Here is a 21,188-nt window from a genome sequence, read left to right on the forward strand (position 1 = left end):
AAACCAAACTCCTCTTTAGGACCTGGTGAGAGGGTCAGCTCCAAACAGTCTGCTTTTCGAACCAAAATGAGTTCAATTGTGTGAAACGGGGCTATCGAATCGATCCCCTAAGTTATAAAAACACTGCCCTCATGCCAGAGTAGGACTTCTCTTGCAATGCTTTTGAAGTCGGCAATGAATTTATATAAGGCAGGTTGGGTTACAGAATTCGGGTGGTTGAACTTGCTCATTAAATCTTTTATGAGGAATTTCAGCCACGTGGGAGAAACGTTCAGGAAATCCTGGAGTTGGGTCTCCAGTGAGAGACCAAAAAAGGAAGGCTCTCTCAGTCTTCGGGGGGAGGCAAGCTCTTGGCCTCAAGGTTTAAAGCTGTGACTGAGTACGCTTACATATCCCTCTGAACATGTCTAAGTCACACTGGTTATTAGTGTGAGGGTCTGATGCGCAGAAAAGGGGTCTGGAAAATTCCATCGGCCTCACAGCAGTTACCTTGGGGTGGGGAAGGGAGCGGGGCAGCCAGATTCTTTCACTCTGTGTATTTCCCGTTTGCCTTAAAAAAATGATATGAGTTATTACTTGTGCAAAAACCTTGTAAAACGAGCAGGACGCTGATCTACAGCTGCTTTTTGTTTTTGCAAGAACAAAACAAAAACAAAAAAAAAACCAAAAAACAACAAAACTTTAAAGACTCCTTGGGACCAGGCCCTCCTTGCAGAGGAAAAAAACTAAGGGCTTGTGAAGCTTGCCTCACACTGGATTCCAAAGCTACGAGCTGAAGATTTGGGAAAACATTTAAGAACTGAAAAAGAATCCGTTTTTCAAACTGCCCATTCCTGTCTAAGATCTTGTTTTACAATATCAACTGCTTTTCATCCCAGGAAAACCCCTAGCGACGGGCAGTAAAACGCAAAGGGACACGAGGGCTCACCTGGTTCTGAGTCAGAATTGCCTGCAGATGGCTCGCAGAAGGTTGATGGCATAAAAACATTGTTTTTTGATACTGTCGACAAGGAGGTGCGGGCAGGGAAGGGAACAAGAGGAAAAACAATGTGAGTAGGCGGAGAACACACGAACCGGGTCACCTCTCCCACCTGAAGGGTCGATCTCCAAGCCCCATTCTAGGAGGCTCAACATTGTGAACCAGGCCGTTAGATGCTGTGGTCCACTGTGGCCGCCTGTCTCGTCCTCATGCCCCTGGCTTTTCCTTGGCACCCTGGGCCCCTAAGTGGGCAGCCAGGAGGGAAGCAGAATGAACTGGATGCTCCCAGCCTCAGTCCCTGCTCCTTGTCACCTGCCAGGGCTCGCTGGCTGGCTGCACCCCTACTCCCCTCACCTGTTTAGGATCTTACTTTACACTTAGGAACTGCTGCCTGGAGTGTGGGCCGGGCAGTAATGCAATGGCCCTCGGAGCTGAAGAACTATCTGGGTGGATGGACACAGCTACAGCATCAGAGCGCAGGGCACCGACAACACCTTCCAAGTTACCAGCTCTGCTCGTGTCTCTCCACCTGCGGTGACTGAGAGCTATTTCCTATGCCACTGTGCCAGAGCAGAGGGGAGATATTTGGCTGTCCTTTGTCCCTGCAGCCTAGGGCCACAGCACAAACCACTTCTCTGTTGCACCTTTTGCCACAGAGCGTGGCTCAGCAGTGCACGGTGAATGCCAAGGAATGCGATCCGTTGCCAGGAAGCAGAAGCTCCCTGTCTCACAGGAGCACCGGGCAACGAGGGAGATGAGGAGGTCTATGGAAGCCTGGACGGGTTCCTCAAGGCCTGCTTATTAGCAAGTGACAGTGCATCCATTCAGGGGCCTGGAGCACTCATGAGAAAGGGTGTGGCGAAGTCCACAATACGTGTGTTAAGGGCAACAGGAAGGAAATCCAGTGTGTCTCAGGGGGGGATCTTGAAAGGACGCTCGCTTTCTACACTGCACCTTCCTGTAACGTCTACATTACTCCTGTAAGCACAAATGACCTTCCAGGGTGTGCTTTTTCTCTTAGAGTGACATCATTAAGGTTCACAGTTACACAAACCTCCCAAGAATGGATGCCAAGATAGGTAACCGGAGATCCTCTCTAAATACATACGCATCTCTGAGTCTGCACTTGGGCGCCAAGACTGAGAACACGGACGACGCCAGGGGGACCAAGTCAAGATGGGGAGGGGAAGGGGCAAGCCCTGAGGCTATGTTTGCCCTTGAATCTGCAGGGCTGTCCCCAGGCTCAGAGAACCTCTCACCAAGTAGCCTCGGCATCTCTCTCTACTCTGGGCAATGCCCTCTTTCCTGCATGGGTCTCCATACAAGCCCTCGGGCCCAGCCACTTCCGCAGGGTCCTAGCCTGGCCCACCCTTCAAGGTCCCACCAAACCCTCCTCCTTTGGGGGCTCATGGCATTCCATCACTGAAGTGTCTTCCGGGGCCACTTGGTTCGTTATGTACCGTGTGTGTGTGTCTGGGCTTCTGGACCAGACTGCCAAGCTCTAGGCACGTGCCTGAAGGGTCAGGAGGACGCACTACTTTTCGCTTCCTGTGCCTGCAGTCTACAGACACAGTCACACACCCGAGCAGGAGGACAGGTACTTAATGGCCACAGCTCCCAACAGGACTGACCATCCTTTCCCTCTCTTTTAGAGGGACTACTTCCTGGTGCATTTTCTTTTAGTCGGCTAGGTCACAAGCCTCTGTAAGTGGCACAGGTTCTCGAGTGGGGAGCACTTGAGCCTCATTCCTGGCAGACGCTGAGCCTCAGATGGATTCTAAGTGGATCTGGGCCAAGCAGGAGACATCAGAGGGGAGCACGGACGCTTTCACCGCTTGGGAACGGTCTGCAACGGTTACCTGACTGTGACGGTGGGAACTGGGTTAAAGAGGACGTTCTTTCTCGCTTGACAGGAGGGCAGTAATTTCCATCTTCTCGGTCGGAATCTACAGAAAATGAGGAGGAGGAGGAAGAGGAGGAGAAAGTCAGGTTGCTTTCACTTTTACAACCAAAGAGGATGAACCGTTTTAGAGATTTCCTCACCTTCTCCACCTTCGGGGCTGGAGCCTCCGGCTGGCCTCTGAAACGAGAGCACACGGCAGGGCGGTGAGAGAGGGCCAGGTTGCCCCGCACCCGGCAGCGTGGGAGTTCTTCAGTGAGTGCGTCCTGAAACGCGGCCCTGGGGGCCAACTCCCTGAGCTCAGGCACCCAAGTCATGGACAGACTTTCAACCTAACATTAGGCTCAAAAATCCCCCCAAGAACCTTCTGTGTCTGCCTTTCCAGGCCATGGGGTCAAGGAGTCCATGGGCTGAGAACATGTTTACTGCACAAAGACTGGTGTCTTTGTCTCTCCACAGGTCACAGCTAACTACGTGCAACCCCCCCCCCCCCCCCCCCCCCCAGTCAAGCACAGTGAAACGGTGTCTGGCTGGAATTCACTTTGCCAAGAGCTGGCAAGTGACTCGCTCCGCTCTGGAGGGCAGCCAGACTGGGTAAAATGGTCACCTAACACCGGATCGTAGCAGCCTCCATTCCCTGCCCTGGCTTGTTGCACAGTGCAGAACGCTGCTTCAAGGTACGTTATTATTTCCAGAAGATACAGAACTGTGATGCCTGGGACCTAAGTCCGATGCAGAGTGTTCAGAACAACTCAGCAGACCACACAACCTACCAAAAAATCACCAGCGAGGTCAGAAGGTGGCCGAAGAATTTCCTCCTTAACAACGTTTAGTTTTAGAATGTTCACAACTAGCCATCCAGAAGCCTTAGGATGAGGCCCCGTTCCCAACCCCCAGATAATACCCAACCCCTAGAAGACAGCCCTTCTCAGAGACGTTGTGACTCTTCCGAAAGAAGCAGCCAGAAGCAAACACTGATGAGTGCATATCAGTCCTCCCGGGGCACTGAACGTGGGAGTGAGCAGAGGAGCCAATTTTCTTATTTCCAGAAAAGCCCCTAGGGGTCAAGGTTAGCCAAAGGAGGACCACCTGCCTGGAGGAGCTGTTAGGGATTAGATGAGGTGCGCCTGGGAAAGTGCTCTGTGAGACCAGGGCGGGGTGGAGACAGATGCAGTAACTGCCCTAAATAACGTAAATAACGGGCTGTGAGCACCGGCTGGAGCCCTGGGCGCCACTTTCCCCATAAAGGGCCACAAAGGACTTTCAGCATTTTGGGCCACGTGTATATTCCACCATCTTAGCTTGTAGACAGAGGCCCGGAGTTTGTAGACCCTGTCCTAAGGGACAGGGAGAGAAAAGGATCCCAGCCTGCACGCTCTCCTGTGTGAGCTGACAACGTGGGCTGGAGTCAGAAACACAAGCTGTTCTAAGCGCCCGCTGCAAGCCTCTGTGAAGGGGCGAGGACGGCTGCTGTCCCCACATCCGCAAAGGCTGATCCGGGGGCGCAGGGGAGGCCATCCAGCAGAGTGCTTAGTAAACAAACCCCTCATAACACAACAGGGGCTCGACAGTCCGCGGGGCAGCTGTGAGCACACCACTGGGTCCCAAACGAAATCAAACAGGGAGGAGTCGGGCAGGCGGGCTTCAGATGGGCACAAACCGGCGGCAGGAGCCTCAAGGGGCTCGACCCCTCTGGAAGGCCTGCAGTACTTTCTCCCAGCTCTGACACTTCCTAAAGGTACACCTTGGGCAAACTGTTTCACTTGCCCAGGCTCGTTTCCTTGCTTGGGAAATGGGGGCGCCGGCGCCTCAGGGAGATTGACGGGGTCAGTGGGATAAGCAGGTGGGGCAGCACTCAGCCCGACCCAACACCCGGCCAAGGTGGGGCTCTCCCAGCCGGCTCACTTCCGCTGGATGTTATGCCCTTGTGTGACAAGGATCCAGATGTGAAGTCACGTCCTGGGGCAGCCAGATGAGGAGTCAGGGATGGGGACGAGGCCAGGGGTGTTAAGAAGATGGCCCCAAGCCCAGGACTAAGCACTGGGGTGGCATCTGACAACACAGAGCCATGACACTGGCACAACAGACCTTTTCTCCCAGGACCATCCCCTTCCTTGGGTGACATCACTGAGGTGCAGACCCAGGTACCTCCTTCCTGTTCCTTCACAGCGGCCGGCCCACCCCCAGGTCTGGTCCCGTGGCTCCTGGTGCTTCGCTCCTCTCACTAAGCATTCTGGCTGTACCAACCCCACACGTGGCAGCCTCTCAGATCCCGCGGGATCTGTCACTTCCGCAGAGCGACTTCTGGGATCCGGAAACGGCCCCACCTCTGGTCCTGCTCTCTTGTCCCTGGCTCCTCACCTGACAACCCCCTCACACCCACCCCTGTCCTCTGGCCTCGTTGTCCCCTGCAGTCCTCCGCCTCTCACGCTGATTGTGCAATCTGTGTCACGGCCTCCACCGGCTTGAGTCCCAGGAGGGTGCTGGCATGCAGCACACAGTGGGACCTCGCCTGGCATTTGCTCAGTGAAGGGACACAAATCTCAGGTGCTCTGAGGGCCTCAGAGAAGCTGCTAAGGCATGTGTCCCTGCATTCCACGCAGAAGAGTGGCCCCTAGCCTGGTCAGCAGTCCAGAGAGCTTGTCACGCCCCAGCTTCCTGTTTCCTCAGCTGCCGAAAAGGGTGTTCCTCCACCAGCTCAATGCCAAGAGGCCTCTGCACCTAACTTCCCTCTGCCCTGCAAGCTATCTTGTCTCATTTCCCCATGTGCGGATTTCCAGAAATCTACACATTTCTGATTTCATTCCACTGTGCTTGCAAACGACTGTGCGATTTCAGTCATCTCCAGCTTACTGACACTTGTTTTGTGGCCCCGCAAGCAGTCTGTCTGGAGAGTGTCCCGGTTACTCTGCAGCACAGCACCGTCTGGAATGTTCTCTGGGACAGGTGGCCTGCCAGGCCAGCGGGGTTGAGTGCTGTCTAAGCCCTCCCGGAGCCCTGCAGACTACTCCACTGGGGTGCTTGGGCTCTCCGACGCTACGACTGTATCTGAATTCTCCCTTCAGTTCTGTCAATTTTTGCTTCACGTGTTTTGGGGTTCTTAATTGACACCGAACTTTCTTACCTATGCCAACAACACCCGAAGTGTCTCAGGAATCGGGAGTCTCCTTAAGGATGTGATGGGTGCCAGGAACCCCCCCAGAAGTGTGCCCAGACCAAGAGCTGAGGCCTCCGGGGCCCCGTCTGTCCATGCCCTACGACCCCTCCTTGCTGTCACGCTTCAGACTCCCAGTCTCCTTCCTGTTTTCTCAATCTGCCAACACTGTTCCCACCTCAGGGTTCCTTCTGTGTGTGCTGCCCCCAAGGCCTGGGACGAGCTTCCTGCAGCTCCGCTCAGCATGGCCTCCTCCAGGGGGAACCCTCCTCCGGGGGAAGCCGAGCTCGCTCACTATCCCGCCACACAGCGAGCGGAAGCTGCTCCTCTCCATCCCACCCACAGCCTCTCGCGCCTCTGCCGTTTGTGTACCAGCTGGAAAGGATCTAACGTGTCCGTCTGGCTGTTCTGCGCACAGCTCAGCACAGAACACCCGGGACGCTGTGCACAATAGATGCTCGGCATGCACTCGTTGCATAAATGGAGCCCGAGTTGGTCGCAGCCCCTTCGGTGACCTGGAGAAGAGAGGGTGCCTGGCCAGACAAGATTCAGATATGTCTAGTCCCTTAAGCCCCAGGAGACCCTCAAACCCACACCTCAAATCTCTTCTAAGAGGCACGTGACTGGTGTCTTGGTCCTGGAAAAGCTGAGAGGCCAAGGCCAGGGGAGGACAACACAGGAGATTCCCCCACCCAGGAAGAACCTTCCAGAAGCTGCTGGAACCTCCTGTGGGGTCTGAACTAGCCAACTCAGAAGCAGTAAGGAAACTGACGCCAGCAACTCTCCTCAATAGGAACTAGCACAAAGAAACAAGACAATGTACAAGGAAGTAATTTCTGCTTGCCTTTGGATATGTCAACTCTTCCAGAAATCCTCAACTCTTCCAGCTGCCCACGTGAGCCTGATGTCTGCCCCCACCCCCCCAACTGCACTGAAGGTCTGAGCTTGCTGTCTGGCTGTCTCGTGCTGTCTTCTCCCCAAACGGAAAGGCCTGGAGCAAAGCAACTCCCTCTCAAGCCAACCCCGGCCCCAAACAAGGCCAACGCAGTCTCCACGCACACTTTTTGCCAACACAGCAGCCTGGTAGTCAGGGGCCACCCCTCACCCCAACCAAGGGAGAGGCCGATCGGGGTCAGCTGAGAACAATGCCCGGGGCACAAACAGCTACAGCTCCTCGGACCCGGGAAGTGTGCCACCAAAGCTCAGGAGCCACAGCCATGGGGACTCGAAGAACAGGCTTCCAGGATTCCTCTGTGGGGAGGAGCCAGGGCAGAAGCAGGTGTGAAGGCCCCATTTCCTCCTCTGCCTCCTCCCACACTAGAATCCACCTCTTTGAGGATCAGGGTTTCGGGAGGATACCTAGAGGACACTGGGGTCAGCACCCATCTGGGACACCATGATGAACATATCCCAAATCAACACTTACATAAGGAGGCAGGAAAGAAAGAAGCCCAAAGGGAATCCTTCAATTCGCTTCCCCGGTGTCACGGAGTGTGAACGAGTGGACTGGGCTTACAGAAGACGAAAAGCCCCCACGGTGGCGGCTGCTGTGGACGGGTGGAAAGAATCACAGGGGCGGCAGCTCTCTCCCGTCAGAGCCACGGGAACCTCGGGGGGAGCCGCTCATTCTGTGAGGTGTGCATGTCCCTCTTGCCAAGGACAAAATAGATGGTAACGTCTAACTCGGAACAGGACCCTGGACTGTAGATGTGGGAAGCTGCAGTTCTTTGTAAAGGATGAAACGGTGAAAATTTATGATCATTATGCTTATCCAGGGTCCCCCACCCCCACCCCATGCCCTGAGAAAACATGGCTCTCATGAGGCTGCTTGGTGTGGCCTCAAGAAGGACAAAGGTGCTAGGCCAATCCAAGGGGAAGGAATGGAGCTGGCCACTGTGTCTCCAAAGCTGACACACAGGGAGCGTAAGCCGGAGTGAACAGTACTGCCTTCCTGACTTCCCAGAAAAGACCAGAAAACGAGACCATGCCAGACACCATTTGGCTTGCCTGGGCCTCAGCGACTCCAGTATGGACTGAACTGTTAGAAAGCTTGCCTGGCTGTGGCTACAGGGAAATGGATGCCTGGGATGAAAAATCAATCAAGGGAGGGGACTCCTGACATGTCCTTGTCTTCAAAGGCACTATGGGCTGATTCAATGCTGTTTATTCTGCAACTGGGTGACCAGCTCAGAACTTCTTACTAAAAAGGTAGATACTGAAGAAAAAAAATCATGGCCTCCGAAGGTCTGAATGTCGGGCGGGGGGTGTGAAATGAGGGTCCAAATCCCATGCAGAACCTAGAAGAGGAGGGAAGCTGTCCAGCCAGGGGTCTGGTTCCAGGACCTAAGCTTCCTGGTGGGTCTAATAAACACACTTCGGGCTCAGCAGGGCCTTGGCTCTGAGCATCAGTCCAGGAGACTTAAGCCAGACTCAGAGTAAGCACAAAGAGCTGCCTGCTTTCTCTGGATCAGAGAACTTAATTTGGATGTGGTCTGGTCTTCTCCAAGCTGTCTTCTGAGAGCCAGGAAGTCTGATATATAGAGGCTCGTTCCCGGTACTGAGTCTTAGATGGCCAGAGTCCGGGGAGACTGAAAGATGAGCGGGCCCTCTCTAAGCAACAATTCGGCGAGCCGCTATTTATTATAAAGAATTTTCCGGCTTTACATTTCCTCAAGGGATCATGCAATAAAGAACCGACCAAACGTGATGGACGAGATTGGCTGGGTCAGGGTGGGCGGTTTCCTGAATTCCAGTGTGGTACAGGGCAAGATCCAAATCTGTTCGGATGTGAGAGCAACTAGTCCTAGCTAACCAAAGGAACATCTCAACCTGAGAAGAAACTGGGATCAGGTTCCATCTGCTTTAATTTATGCCCTGAGTGACCCAGAAAAAGTTTACTCAGCTTTGAACATGCCCAATCACTAGCGAAAGCCAGTTAATGGGAGCCACTGGCAACAAGCCAGTTTTCTCTGCTGAGAACCCAAAGGAGTAAGTCCTGGTGGGCTCAGAGCTATCACCAAACGATGTGAAGGTGGCACTGACGGACTTCTGATGGGACCAGGGACTCCCACAGTTACAAATGCTAAAACCAAACAACACGTGTGTGTGTCATGTGCACGGCCATTGCTGCTGTGCTGGTATGTTCATCGACTGCTCCCCCCGGTCCTGACTTCCTCCCACGGTGACCCACAACCCGGCTTGAGGTTTCCCACTGTTAACACTTGACCTTGCATGGCCGGGCTGGAGATGGTTTCAATTTTGGGGGATTAGAGCCTCTGACCCAAAGTCCACAAGACTTGAGAAGTCCAGTCCCATCGGCCAGGCTACAGAAATCCCCATCTGGCCCGGCTGCAGGCAGAAGGTGAGACCCCCACCCCCCACCCCGGTCTTACCAGATGGGCATTAGATAAGGCCCACACCAGCCTGTGTGCCTCTGGAGGAACAGCTGCTGTGACTCCACCTCTGTGACCTACCCATCTGCTACTCTCAATTGAAAACCCTCAGCCTCTCGAGTGACAGGCAGCTCTGTGAGCTGTTGTGTTCAAACCAGACAGCAGCAAAGGGCCCCAGAGCCTCTTGGGCAGATCCACACGGAGGTCGTCTGTTCTCAGGGAACCGAGGACACGATTTCCTGTGCCTGCGAAGGCTGAAGGCACAATAACTCAAAATACCTGCTCAGCAGAAGGTTCCAGGAGCTGCTGGGCCCCCAACCGAAAAAGTGATCATCTCCTAATTCTTGCTCTGTCAGTTCTGTGCTTGCCTGTGAACCCCTGGAACACTTTGGTGTGGGCGCCTCCCGGCTGGAATCTTTACTGGGCCCAAACCCACTTGTACACCATGAGGGACTGCCCCCGTCACTGCTGCCCGACACACGGTAAAGGCCGTTTATTCTTCTTCCACTACACACTGACTCCTCCAAAATGTTCCAAGTGGCCTCCAACCTCACCTCTGCTGAACATCACTTCTTCCTGCGTGTCCCAGGGCTTGGTGGCTGTAACTGAATTTTCATCATTTCCTTAAGCACACTGGTGATGTGACACAAGGGATCGCTGAAGGTCTGGGACTGTGACACCCTGGATGGCTACCCAGTGTTTGGTGTGCACAGCAGGGTTCCTTGTTTCCTTAAGAGTCATTTTCCCCTGCCAGAATGGGGGGCTTAGGTACCCACATGGAGTTTTGAATCCTGAATGTAGGGTGATGTTTACCTTTCCCATTTTATCAACCTCCAAACACTCAAGACATTTCTTGTTCTCGAGAGTTCACAATCTTCTCCACCTATAATCTTCAAAAGCCTTCTCAATACAAAGATAAAGGGCTCAAGGGGTTCCCTCTGGATTCAAAAGAAGAGTCTTTTCTTCTTCCTGCTTTGATTGAAGACAAGCAGTTCACAGCCTAACCACAGTCCAAACACAACCGGTCTTGCAGAGCAGTCTGCTTTAGACACCTCCTCTTCCTCTAGATCAAGGAAGCTGGGGCTACTGGTGTTTCTAAGACCCTGAACCTGAACGCCCAAATTCAGGGAGAGGAGAAAGAAAAATGGAAGGACGGAGAGGGGGTCGAATTTGATTTGGAAGGTTCTACCCCATTACTCAATCCCTCTTTTGACCCCTTATGTCTCTCTCAGGCAACAGGATTTGCTTCTTGCTAGGGGTGTATATAAATTCCCCCGTTTAGAAAGTCTCAATGAAAAAGGGGACTCAATCTTCCCTGACTTTCTGGCAGCAAGAATTAAAGGGTGCTGCAGAGATCATGATCATCTTTTCAGTTATGATCGGCTGCTTGCGGTCTAGGGTCTGACCTGAGGAGCCCAAAGGGAAAGGGGCCGGTCTGGGTTGGGACCCCCAGGCCGTGGAGTGCTGGGTGGAGGTGGACTTACCCCTGCCAGTTCTCGCGGGAAAGGAAGAAGCTGGGCTTCAGGAGTGCTGGCTGAAGCGCTAGCGGGGGCAGGAGGCTCTAGGGCATGCTCACCAGCTGACTCGGGGTGACCCGTGCCATGGTGGGGGGCCTCAGCCTCCCCCCGAGGCTCCTCTCCCGAATCCGACAAGTCTTTTTGCTCTGCAGAGGACTGGGAGCAAAAAAGACAATTTTCCTTCAATGTAAACAAAGGCTGCAACACAGGGCAAGGGGTGGGCGGGGATCGAAGGGCTAGAGACGTTCAGACTTCAGCAGCCCCTGCCTGGGAGGATGACACAAGAAGCCTGGCACATGCTGTTGTGTTTTGCCCAACGAAACTGGCCCTCCAGAATGAAAGAATGGAAAATGAGTGCGGACTTGGCTGCTGTTTAACTTTGCAGGGAGCTTTGAGGTGTGCAGGAGGCCTGGGACCCCATTTCCACAACCTGCAGCCTGGAGCTACTGTGCTTATGGGCTGTGAGCGAGGAACGACGCTCCTGGAGACCAAGATGGGGGCAGGGCCTCTACCGGAGGGGAACAGGGGCGATTATGTCCATTTGTCTCTAGGGGTTGATGACCCATCTCTGCAAGGACACTGAGGAGGGAAGTTGGCCCTCAGCACCATTTCTGTCCGTTAAAAAAAGTGGGGGAGGGGAGGCAGGCCTGGAATAGCCTACAAAACGGAGTGTACACGGTTTACAGGGCTTCTAGCACCTTTCAATTCGTTCTGCTTAAACCTGAGATAAAGGGAAGGCTTTCTCGCCTCAGTGAGTGCAGATGCGGGGTGACCAAGCCAGCTGCCAGAGACACAGAGAGCTGGCTTTCTATCAGATGGGTGGGAGTTCAGCTGGAGGAGGGAGACCCTTGGCCTAGGATTTTCCCACGTTCACCCCAAATACCTTGGCAAGGGTGTATTTAGAAAACAGCCAGGGTAAGAGAAAGCTGGTTCTGGAAATTTTTGTTCTTGAAGGTACAACACCCCTGGCTTCCTACGAGGTGGTTCCTGGGATTCTGGAGGGGCTCCCAGGGACCGGGAGTTCTGGGATGAATGGGAGCTCTTGAAGAATGGGTTACAAAGCCGGTGTCCTGCAACAGATGGGCTCTGGTCCCCAAATCTCCCGCTTGGCATCGTTCACAACATGGAGTCACTTCTCTCGCTCTGTGAACTGAGTGGCTACCTTGTCCTTCCACAGACCTGGCCACTCTTCTTCGGAGTGTGAAGTGACTAAAACCTCTTTAGATAGGGCTTGGGGGCTATTCCTTAAAATGCCAGTCTGTTGGATCAAAGGAACTCTATAAAGACGACTTGAGAGAACTTTTGAACATTCTGAGGAAAGCAAAAGCAACAAAATGTGAGCTCATTCATACACTGAACAAGTCAGCAAAATCGATTCTCCCTATAAAGGGGAGAAGCACAGACACGAAAGCCTTCCTTCTCAAGCTGTCCCTCAAACCCACTCAACACACAGAGGTTGGCCCATGCACCAGTTGGCTGCTACTTTACGGCTGGAGATTAAACACCCGCTAAGAGAACATTAAGCCATAAGCTCTGTGGACAATGGCCTATCTCTAATTAGAACCACTTGGGTTTTTTTTTTTTTTTTTTTTTTAACCCCTGCTTTTAGAGCACGAATGTTCAAATGCTCTCATGGCATTGAACTTGAAATGACGGCTAAACTGGAGGACCAAAAAGAAACACATATGCCATTCCAGTGTTTTCTACTTGGGTCTGAGTGTTTTTGTTGGACAGGAAAAGGGAGCTCTAGAGAACCAAGACAGGGCCTGTAGTTTTTCAACATATTTGTGAAACTCTGGCATCAAGATTTTGGGAGCCTTTGACATCATCCTGAAATATACATGGCTGACAAAAACCAAAACACACACGCGCGCACACAGGATAGGCTTGTTAATCAGCAGTAAGCTTTGAAACTGGGCCTAAAGATACTGTGGCAGCATTCAGTGACCCCTTCCTTCCTGCCCATCCGCATCTCTGCAACTGCTTTGTCTTTCCACCAAGCAGACGTTACCCCATCGGCCAAGTGCAACCCCCACAAAGCCTCACCCCTGCAGAGTAATACACTCAGAAGACAAAGTGTCTGAAAGAAACATCAGTCGTCACAGTCAATGAAACACACTCCTAAGGAGTTTCGAAAATCTCTTTACATCAAAAGGAAGAAAAAAACAAACGGGTCTCCATTCAAGGCAGTTAAGAAACAGAAATACGTGAAGGCAAGCCGCTCACGAGGAGCGCCCTCTTGAGGAAGCATGAGAGCATGGAAGGAAGGAAGGACGATTCCGGGCTGTCGATTGGGCTCTGGGTCTGGGTCCAACTGGATTTTCGGCGTTAGGGCTGGAGTTCAAACTGTCAACTGCTTTCTCTAACAGGGAACAACAGGGGGATCTGACAACCTGTGCTGACACTAAGAGATGCCACCACTGGCAGGCCACCGCCACCAATTTGTAGCCTGCTGTTAATGCAACTTGGACCGTGGTTAGAAGACGCCACATGGCTTTGCTACTGAACAAAACCAAAAACCCCGCCTGGGCTAACAGCTTCATTTTTTCTCTTTTTGATTTCAAATCTTTTGCCTCAATCATGGTTCAGATAATAGTTGGGCCTGTGGAGTGTTCTCCTTGGCAGGGGGAGGGGAGACACAAGTTCTTTGAAGGGCAGCCCGCTGGGTGGTTTAGAGACAGTTTACTGAAAGGTAAGTCAGTGGTCCGACATTTGACAGTGGGACTTCCTGGTCTTTGTGGGTCAAGAAAGGGCTCCAGAAATAGTCGTAAGGGACATTTTGCTGACGATTAGGACAACATAAATATGGCCTACACATTGAAGGATATTTCTAAAATAAGCATCACTTTCTTAGGAGTGACAATAGCACTGGGGCCATGGAGAGGGCCGCCCTATTCCCAGGAGGCACCTGCAGAAGGATTTAGGGGAGAAGCATCAGTGGGCACCACCTATAGTCGAGTGCTTCCAGCATTTAAGACAAAGATGTCCGTGCTGAGGCCAGGTGAAGCCAGGTGAAGGACATCCCGGCGTCTGCAGTCTCAGTCTTCTAACTTTTCTGAGGACTGAATATTTTCAAAATACAAAGTTGGACAGGAGAGGAGAAACCAAAGCGGGAGCAGCCTGTGCGGCCCGTTCCCAGCTCTGCTTCTGCAACGTGAGAAGCGGACGGGCTGGAACCTGGGCCAGGGAGATGGGAACTGAATGAGGCTCGAACCCTCGTCTCTGTCAGAAGTGCCACGGCTGCTCCCTGCAGCGCTGCCTCGCTTCTGAGCCGTCATAAGCAGCAGAGAAAGAAAGGAAGATTCCACCTTCACCTGGCCACTACCCACCCAACAGCTCAGACAGCTGCCCTCATGGACGGTCACAGAAGGCCCTCCTTCACAAACACGCAGAGACTTCCCGCGTCCCGCCCGGGATCTGGTCCCGCAGGCCGGGCAGAAGTGGAGGGCTGAACTCTGAGGAACCGGAGATCAGTTATTTTTAGAAGCCCATTTAGAGTTGGCTCGGAGTCAATGTTTTGATAAGAACTACATTTGCACATTTTTAACATGATGCTGAGCAGTTTCCTAGCTACTCTTCTGATTCAGCCTCACCCCAACCTGCTGGAGGTAATACATGGAAGTTACAGCCTCTGAACCACAAGGCTGCAGGCAAGAAGCACTTCAACCGTGAAAACAGTATTGAAATGGGAGTCAGAGATTTAAAAAACATTCTAAATTTGGCCGAACAAATGGTACATTTTAGTGTTTCTTCCTGCTGGTTGTCCAAGTCTTCGGGTTGAAAGTATTAATTCCTAAATTTAAATCTGGGGTCGGCCAATTTTTTCTGTAAAGGGTCAGCTACTAAGTATTTTGGACTTTGTGGGCCATATGTCTCTGCCCAAATTACCTCACTCTGCTGTCACAGCTGGAAAGCAGCCTCGGCTACTGGGAACAGGGTGGGCATGGCTGTGTGCCAATAAAACTTTATTTACAAAAACAGGCGGTGGTGGCAGGCCTTAGTTTGCTGACCCGTTTCAAAGTGGTTCAAAAGATCATAAAAACATTCAAAATCCTAAAAGATCCTCGTTTTACAGAAAGCCTGAGAGAAGCAACTTTCACATCTACAACAGAAACTGAACACACGCATTTCTAAGAGTTAGCAAAAGCGCACCAGCCCCTTCTCTGTGAGCGAACCTCCAAAAGACCAATGACAGAGATACTTGTAATTAAGCTACATGTACTAGTCAAGGCCCAGGGGAGAGGAGACCCCAGAGGCTGATGTGTCTTGAAAACAGCACCTGGAAAACTGAGACAAAGCAGGAAGAATGTTTCCTTGGGTGCTGTCATTCTCTCTTTAGCAAAAGAACGAACAATGGGAAAGTTTAACATGAGAGCAAGACTAGCACGTGAGCCCCGGCTCACAAGAAGGTACCCTGCAAGGGTATGTGTGTGTGTTCGTGGGTTTAAGACAGCCACTTCTCCCTCCTGCCCCCCCTGCGCGCACACACGCTCTCTTCCTGGCACCGTACTTGAACAAGGTCCAGGAAAACTTGGGCCACACAGAAGTCTGGCCTCTCTTCTCAGACCGAGGGACAGGGTCTAGGAGCAGTAGCTGGGCTGTGAGGAGTCCCAAATCGCCAGACCAGCGGTCCCGGACTTCAGGGCTGGCCACGCCGCCGGAGGACCGGGCATCTACCAGACACCTCGCCCGTGGATCACAAGTCTCCAAAAGGAGAGCTTTTGAACGGATCTGTTCTTATCAACAGGATGTAAATGGATTTGGGGCACCTGGGTGGCTCAGTCAGTTGGGCATCCGACTCTTGATTTCGGCTCAGGTCATGATCTCACAGTTTTGAGATCGAGCCCTGTGTCGTGAAACCAGCTAGGGATTCTTTCTCTGCCTCTGCCCCTCCCTCGTGTGTACTTTGCGCTCTCTCAAGAAGAAAAACAAAAAAAAAGAAGAAAAGAAAATAAAGATACAAACAGATGTCAAAACACACCAAATCTAGCACTTTGGTCACTCTGAAATCTTGCAAAGGGTATTAAATTATACCTGCTGTCCTGGGGGTGAGGGGTGGGGTGGAAGGGATCAACCATTTTTTTGGCCAAGTAGAGTCCTCCTATAAGCTTGGGAAGCATCACCACAGAACATCAACTACCCTGGACACAACCCCAACCTTCCACACTGATTGGTCAGGGACAGACATAAAATCAATGACTTCTGGGTAAACGGCAGCATGCGACATCAGAATGCTACCATGGCACCAATCAGGCCTTTAACGAACTGCTAGCTCATTGCTAGGAGTTAGGTAAGGTATTCCCAACATGGGTGCAACCGAGACATTTGAAATCCAAGAGCAAGAAGCAACAAATAACAAAGATGGATGGTAAATACATAATGCAAGCCAAGTAATAGATAATTATTCTAAATGCATTTCTGCCAAGTTGGTTGGGGGCCAAAATATCTCCCTGAAATCTTTAAAGGTCCTGTCTTCCCCTTTAACCACCATTACTCTCTCTCCTTCCTTCCTCCTTCCCTCCCCCTCCCCCTTCCTTCTGCCTTTTCTCTCCTACTCTTCCTAATGTAGAGAGGCATTTCTAAAATGAACCATTAAGAATTAGAAAGCAGCTTCCTACCACCGTTCATAGCGAGGCTTCTGAACCCTTTCCACACACGCCCGTCTTAACCTCTCACCAGGATAACTTAAAGCCACAGGACCTTTTCCTTTCAAGCTCAAAGTGAAGGCTTAAAAGAGAAGTACCCTTGGCCTTGTGACCTGGGAGAGACCTCTGGAAGAAAACAGATCAGAGTAATCATGTGACGAGAGAACATACCGGCCCCTTACCTTTTGTCCTTTATCCTTCTGAAACACAAAGACGGGCGGAGCAATGGCAGGTTTTTCTGCAAAAAGAAAAATTGGTTGTTTTCCCCCCAACACTATATTCGTACAGTAAACAAAGCTACATTTGTTTGTAATAAGTTAAAAGCAAAAACCAAACCCGATATAAAACTAGTAACTCCAAAGAACGTCAAAAATCACTTAGAAAATGGTTTCTTAAAGTAGCCATGGGGGCGTGTTGTTTGTGAACATCTGACACTTAATGTTAGGGTGTGTGCACTTTTCTGGTGCATGTTATACATCAAGAAAAAGGTTGCAAGACTCTCTTAGAACAGCCACGCCAGTGATGGACAGAGAGTGGTGGGGAGGGCGGCACGCTGCAGGGTATCCAAGGCAATGCCGTTCTGCGCCATCAACCGTGGCCTTGCAGGAATGTGGCACAGAGATGTCAGACCTTTACGTGGCATCTCCTGAATTTCAAATGCTGAAGACTAGTTTAGGTTTATCTTTTTTTTTTTTTTTAATTTATAGGCCAGCGGGGGCCGGGGGATAGCCAGACTGCAACCTCTATCCACACAGCTCATGCTCTTTGGAGAGCTTACCCTGGTTGAGTCACCTGACATTCCACCTGGATCTCTAAGTGACTGCCCATTAAAATAAAAAAAGGATTTAAGGAGTTGCGAAAATTCTGAGTCCATCTTGCACAGCTGTTGTGGAAGGAAGACACCCTTTGAAATGTTCAGACACATGATGAGACCTATTGTTCTCAGGCAACACCATTTCTCTCTTACCCAGGGGCAGCTGAATCTACAGCCCTTTGCCACTCGTGCCTGCGTGGATGGCAGCGGGGACTGTGGGTGAGGACTACGTTCACCCGTGGGGGCAGGCCTGGATGCTGCCTGCCTCATTGCCTGGGGGTTGGGTATGGTGGCTCTGGGTGCACCCAGGGCCCTCGTCAGCATTCAAAGCCTCGAGAGCAGACAATGGATGGGAAGCGAGGGGGATCATGAATATGGGGAGCACCGCACAGCCCTGCTGTTTGTGGAGCCCTCGGTCCTGGGAAGCCAGGATAACAGAAAACCTTCACTTACACCAGCTTTACCCAGTAGGACCGCTAGGTGGGAGGGGACACAACCTCTGGTTCGAGAGCGCAGTCGTGTGGGGAGTGTGGGGAGCTGGTCATAGCGGCTGGCCTAGAGAGTCAGGAGAACTTTCCTGAGAAGAAGTGGCTATGCTGAAGTCCAAAGAGAAGAGGCCAGAGGGGCTTGTAAAGTGACGGGGAGCCCCAGGGGCAGATGATGTCTGTGCTAAAGATTCGGGAAAGTGCTGTAAAAGGAGTTGGGTTCAGGTTCAAAGAACAGTGTGGGGAGGAGGCTATGCAGACACTACTCATCAGGAGGGAATGGCGATCACCCACGCTAAAGATGGGGAGGGGAGGAGGTGGGAGGAGAAAAAGGGACAAGACTGAGACGATCAAAAGGACACTGGCCCACTCCCAGCCCCCCAGATTTTCACTCTTTGGAGAAGTAGAACAGACACTGGTCTTGACTTGGGGGCAACAGCCCACTGATGGTGGCCATTCCCTCCACTGTGCTCCACGCAGCACCTGAGTCCCTGAGTCTGATCCACTGTGACAGTCCTCACCACACACAACCCACGACGAACACTGGGGTGGATGACATGGATGAGACCAAAGTACAAGGGAGGCGGCTGGGGGACAGAAGGGTCGCCTACGAAGCTTCCACGATTCTCTAAGCAGCCATGTCCCTGGCACAGGGGTTGGTGCTGCTTGACAAACCCATGTGAATGAATGATCGAATGTGCCTATGCCAGACAATAAATGCCAGCGACGGAGGGGTGGAGGGGCCCTGGGACAGCAGCAGCTTATCCACACTATTTCTACTATGGGGGTCCCCAGAGATCTTCGGGCCCTGCCCTTTACCCCACAAGCCCAGCATCCAGGGCTGCAGATCCAGGCCTGGACCTCACTTATGCCTTAGACTCCCAGCCGCTGCAAGGAGCTAAGGCACACTGGAGGGAGTTGTGAGTGTGCGCCGGCCCTGCATCCCTCCAACCCCTCCCCATTTCTTTGGGGAACCACCCCTCCCTCGTCCCTGGGTTCTAGGTCTGAGGACGTTCCCCCAGGGAACACAACATGTAAATAAGCCCAGGCCAATGACTTGGGTCTAGGACTTTTGTTGGAGCTGGTGAAGGGGTGCTCTGTCTCTACTGGGACTGCAGAGCTGGTGGAAGGTAACCCTGGGGTTGTGAGCAGTGTCACGTCACCAAAAGGGACCTTGGACCGGAGTCAATCCAGTGGGAAGCAGAGCTGGAGATGGAGGAGGAAACTGAATCCTGGAGAAACTGGTGGAAGCCGTGGGTCCAGCCCAGCCCAGAGCTAACCGCACCTCCACTGGACTTTTCAGTTAAGCCAACAAATGCTGATTTTTGCTTAAGCCAGTCTGAGCTTAGTTTCTGTCCCTTTCTCTGACAGCCTCCAGCTTGAGAGGAAAGGCGTAGCCACCGCAGACTTAACTAAACACACACACTACTCTGTACAAGAAACCTTGCACGGCCTCTCGGTGAAGCACAGATTCTCTTTCTTTCTCTCTCTCTCAGGACATATGACCACCAGGTACACTAAGTATTTACGGGTTATGCTCTATCTCCCCTACTAAGACATCAACTCCATGAGATCGGAGACCGCCTCGTTCCGCTTGCTGACTCGTGGTCTGAGATCAATACTTGGCATCAACAAATACTGGATGGAGGGAGAAGTAAAGGTAAGGGGGTGCTGGAGAAAATGGATGGAAGGCCACTGAGGAAGGACTAGAACAGACAGAGAACCAACTGGATGGCAGACGAAGAGCTTTCTGGTGCTGGGAATTATGTCGGCACCCAGAAGGGGCTGCAGTGATTTGGGCAAACGAGGGAGAGTGGGCTGCCTCTGGGCCCCTGGGACAGGACAAAGCCACAGGGCAGGTCAAGGCACGAGCAGGGAGAGGTCCCGTGTGATAAGAACAACTCTGCACCACAACCGGGCACGCTGCTCAGCTGGGGTCGGAGGGAGGCAACAGAGGAGCCACGGGGGCCAAGCTGTGAAAGCGGCTTCCTGAGGAACTGCAACCCCGGCAGATACTCCCTCACCAGATCCCGGCCCGGGTCCTCCACTCCCACGGCAGGCCATCACTATGGTAGCTAAGAGCCTGTTGCTGTTTCCCCACCTCCGCTCTCACTCCCTGAAGTCCAGTGTCCGCACGGCAGCCAGAAGCCCTGGTGTGACACGCACACTTAAAGCAGCACCGCCCTCCCAGACGGGGCGGAGTCCCCCCCCCCCCCCCCCCCGCCACAGGCGGCCCCCACCTGACCACTACCCCGGCACTGCCCGGCCTGCTGCGTCTGTCCACCCCTTGCACGGCCTGTGGTCTGTCACGCTCTGGACGTCTGCTTGGAGCACATTCTCGTCTCTTCCGTGGCCTACACTCATTCGGGCACAGGCACCGTATCCCTTTGGAAGCTCCGAGTTTGAGCTACATTCCCGCCCCCTGTGCGCCTGGGCATGCTTTCGGCCTACACCCACCACAGGTCACACTGAGGCTGCCCGTCAGGGAGGCGGAGAGACCACGGATGCAGCATCCCCGGCTCATCAGCCGGTGCACACTACGAAGCAGCAGCCGATAAATATTTGAACTGAATCCCCTCTGCACTTTTTCACACGTGTAACACTAGCTGCTATGTAATCACGTCAGTATTTATTGACCCCTTAAGCTGTGCAAGGCTCTACAGGAACAATGGGGAACAGGAAGTCAGGAGCAGAAAACCTCAGGGTAAAACACCTGATGAAAAGGGATGGGTGTGTTTGTATTCGTGGCCTGGAGCTTGTGGGGGGTAATTTGTTCGCTGCACCCCCCCAACATCTACCCCCCGCCCTTGGCAGCTCTAGAAGAACGGGGGGGGGGGGGGCTCTGTTGTGTTCACCGCTGTGCCTTCAGAGCCACACACGTAGTAGAGGCTCAACACGAGGTTCGAGGGAATGAAATGTCACTAGGATGGTGACCGGTGAGGTCAGGGCCCTCTGGGACCCCCACTGATGGATGGTTTGGTGACTGTGACAAACCCAACCACTACACTAACCAAAACGTGGCCACAAACTTCCGTCAGTTCTCCACCAAAAACACAAAGCACCAGAGTCACACAGATTTCATTTCCACTGGGCTCCAGGAGCCGGCTGGAGGGCTCCAGGGCCGACGTCCATTAAGTCTGCAAATTAGTGCTGACGTTACAAAAGGACAACTCAGATGCACCCCATTCCAAGGAGGAGCGCCCCACACTCACCACAGCAGCCACAGACTTTTCTTAACTGGCTCCCATCAAACTGCCTCTGGTTATGTCACTGGACAAGCAGACTTCACTCAGCCAGCTGAA

The 21,188-nt window shown here is 52.6% G+C and overlaps 1 protein-coding gene across 9 annotated transcripts in view; it reads right to left on the reverse strand.

The window, feature by feature from the left end:
• RANBP3 (RAN binding protein 3) overlaps nt 1–21,188 on the reverse strand; it is a 54,797-nt gene that overhangs the window by 18,544 nt on the left and 15,065 nt on the right. For 2 of the 9 annotated variants that reach the window (XM_043586327.1, XM_043586328.1), the window contains exons 2-6: nt 16,770–16,825; nt 10,910–11,098; nt 3,023–3,059; nt 2,839–2,925; nt 929–1,000 (exon numbers count right to left, since the gene is read on the reverse strand). In XM_043586327.1, the coding sequence (XP_043442262.1) occupies nt 929–1,000; nt 2,839–2,925; nt 3,023–3,059; nt 10,910–11,098; nt 16,770–16,825 (441 nt within the window). Of the gene's footprint in view, nt 1–928; nt 1,001–2,838; nt 2,926–3,022; nt 3,060–10,238; nt 10,395–10,909; nt 11,099–16,769; nt 16,826–21,188 lie in introns of those variants that run through there. The other 7 variants (XM_043586331.1, XM_043586332.1, XM_043586330.1 and 4 more) reach the window with 4 other exon arrangements.

Source organism: Prionailurus bengalensis, chromosome A2 (genome assembly GCF_016509475.1).
Source record: "Prionailurus bengalensis isolate Pbe53 chromosome A2, Fcat_Pben_1.1_paternal_pri, whole genome shotgun sequence".
Lineage (NCBI taxonomy): Eukaryota > Metazoa > Chordata > Mammalia > Carnivora > Felidae > Prionailurus > Prionailurus bengalensis.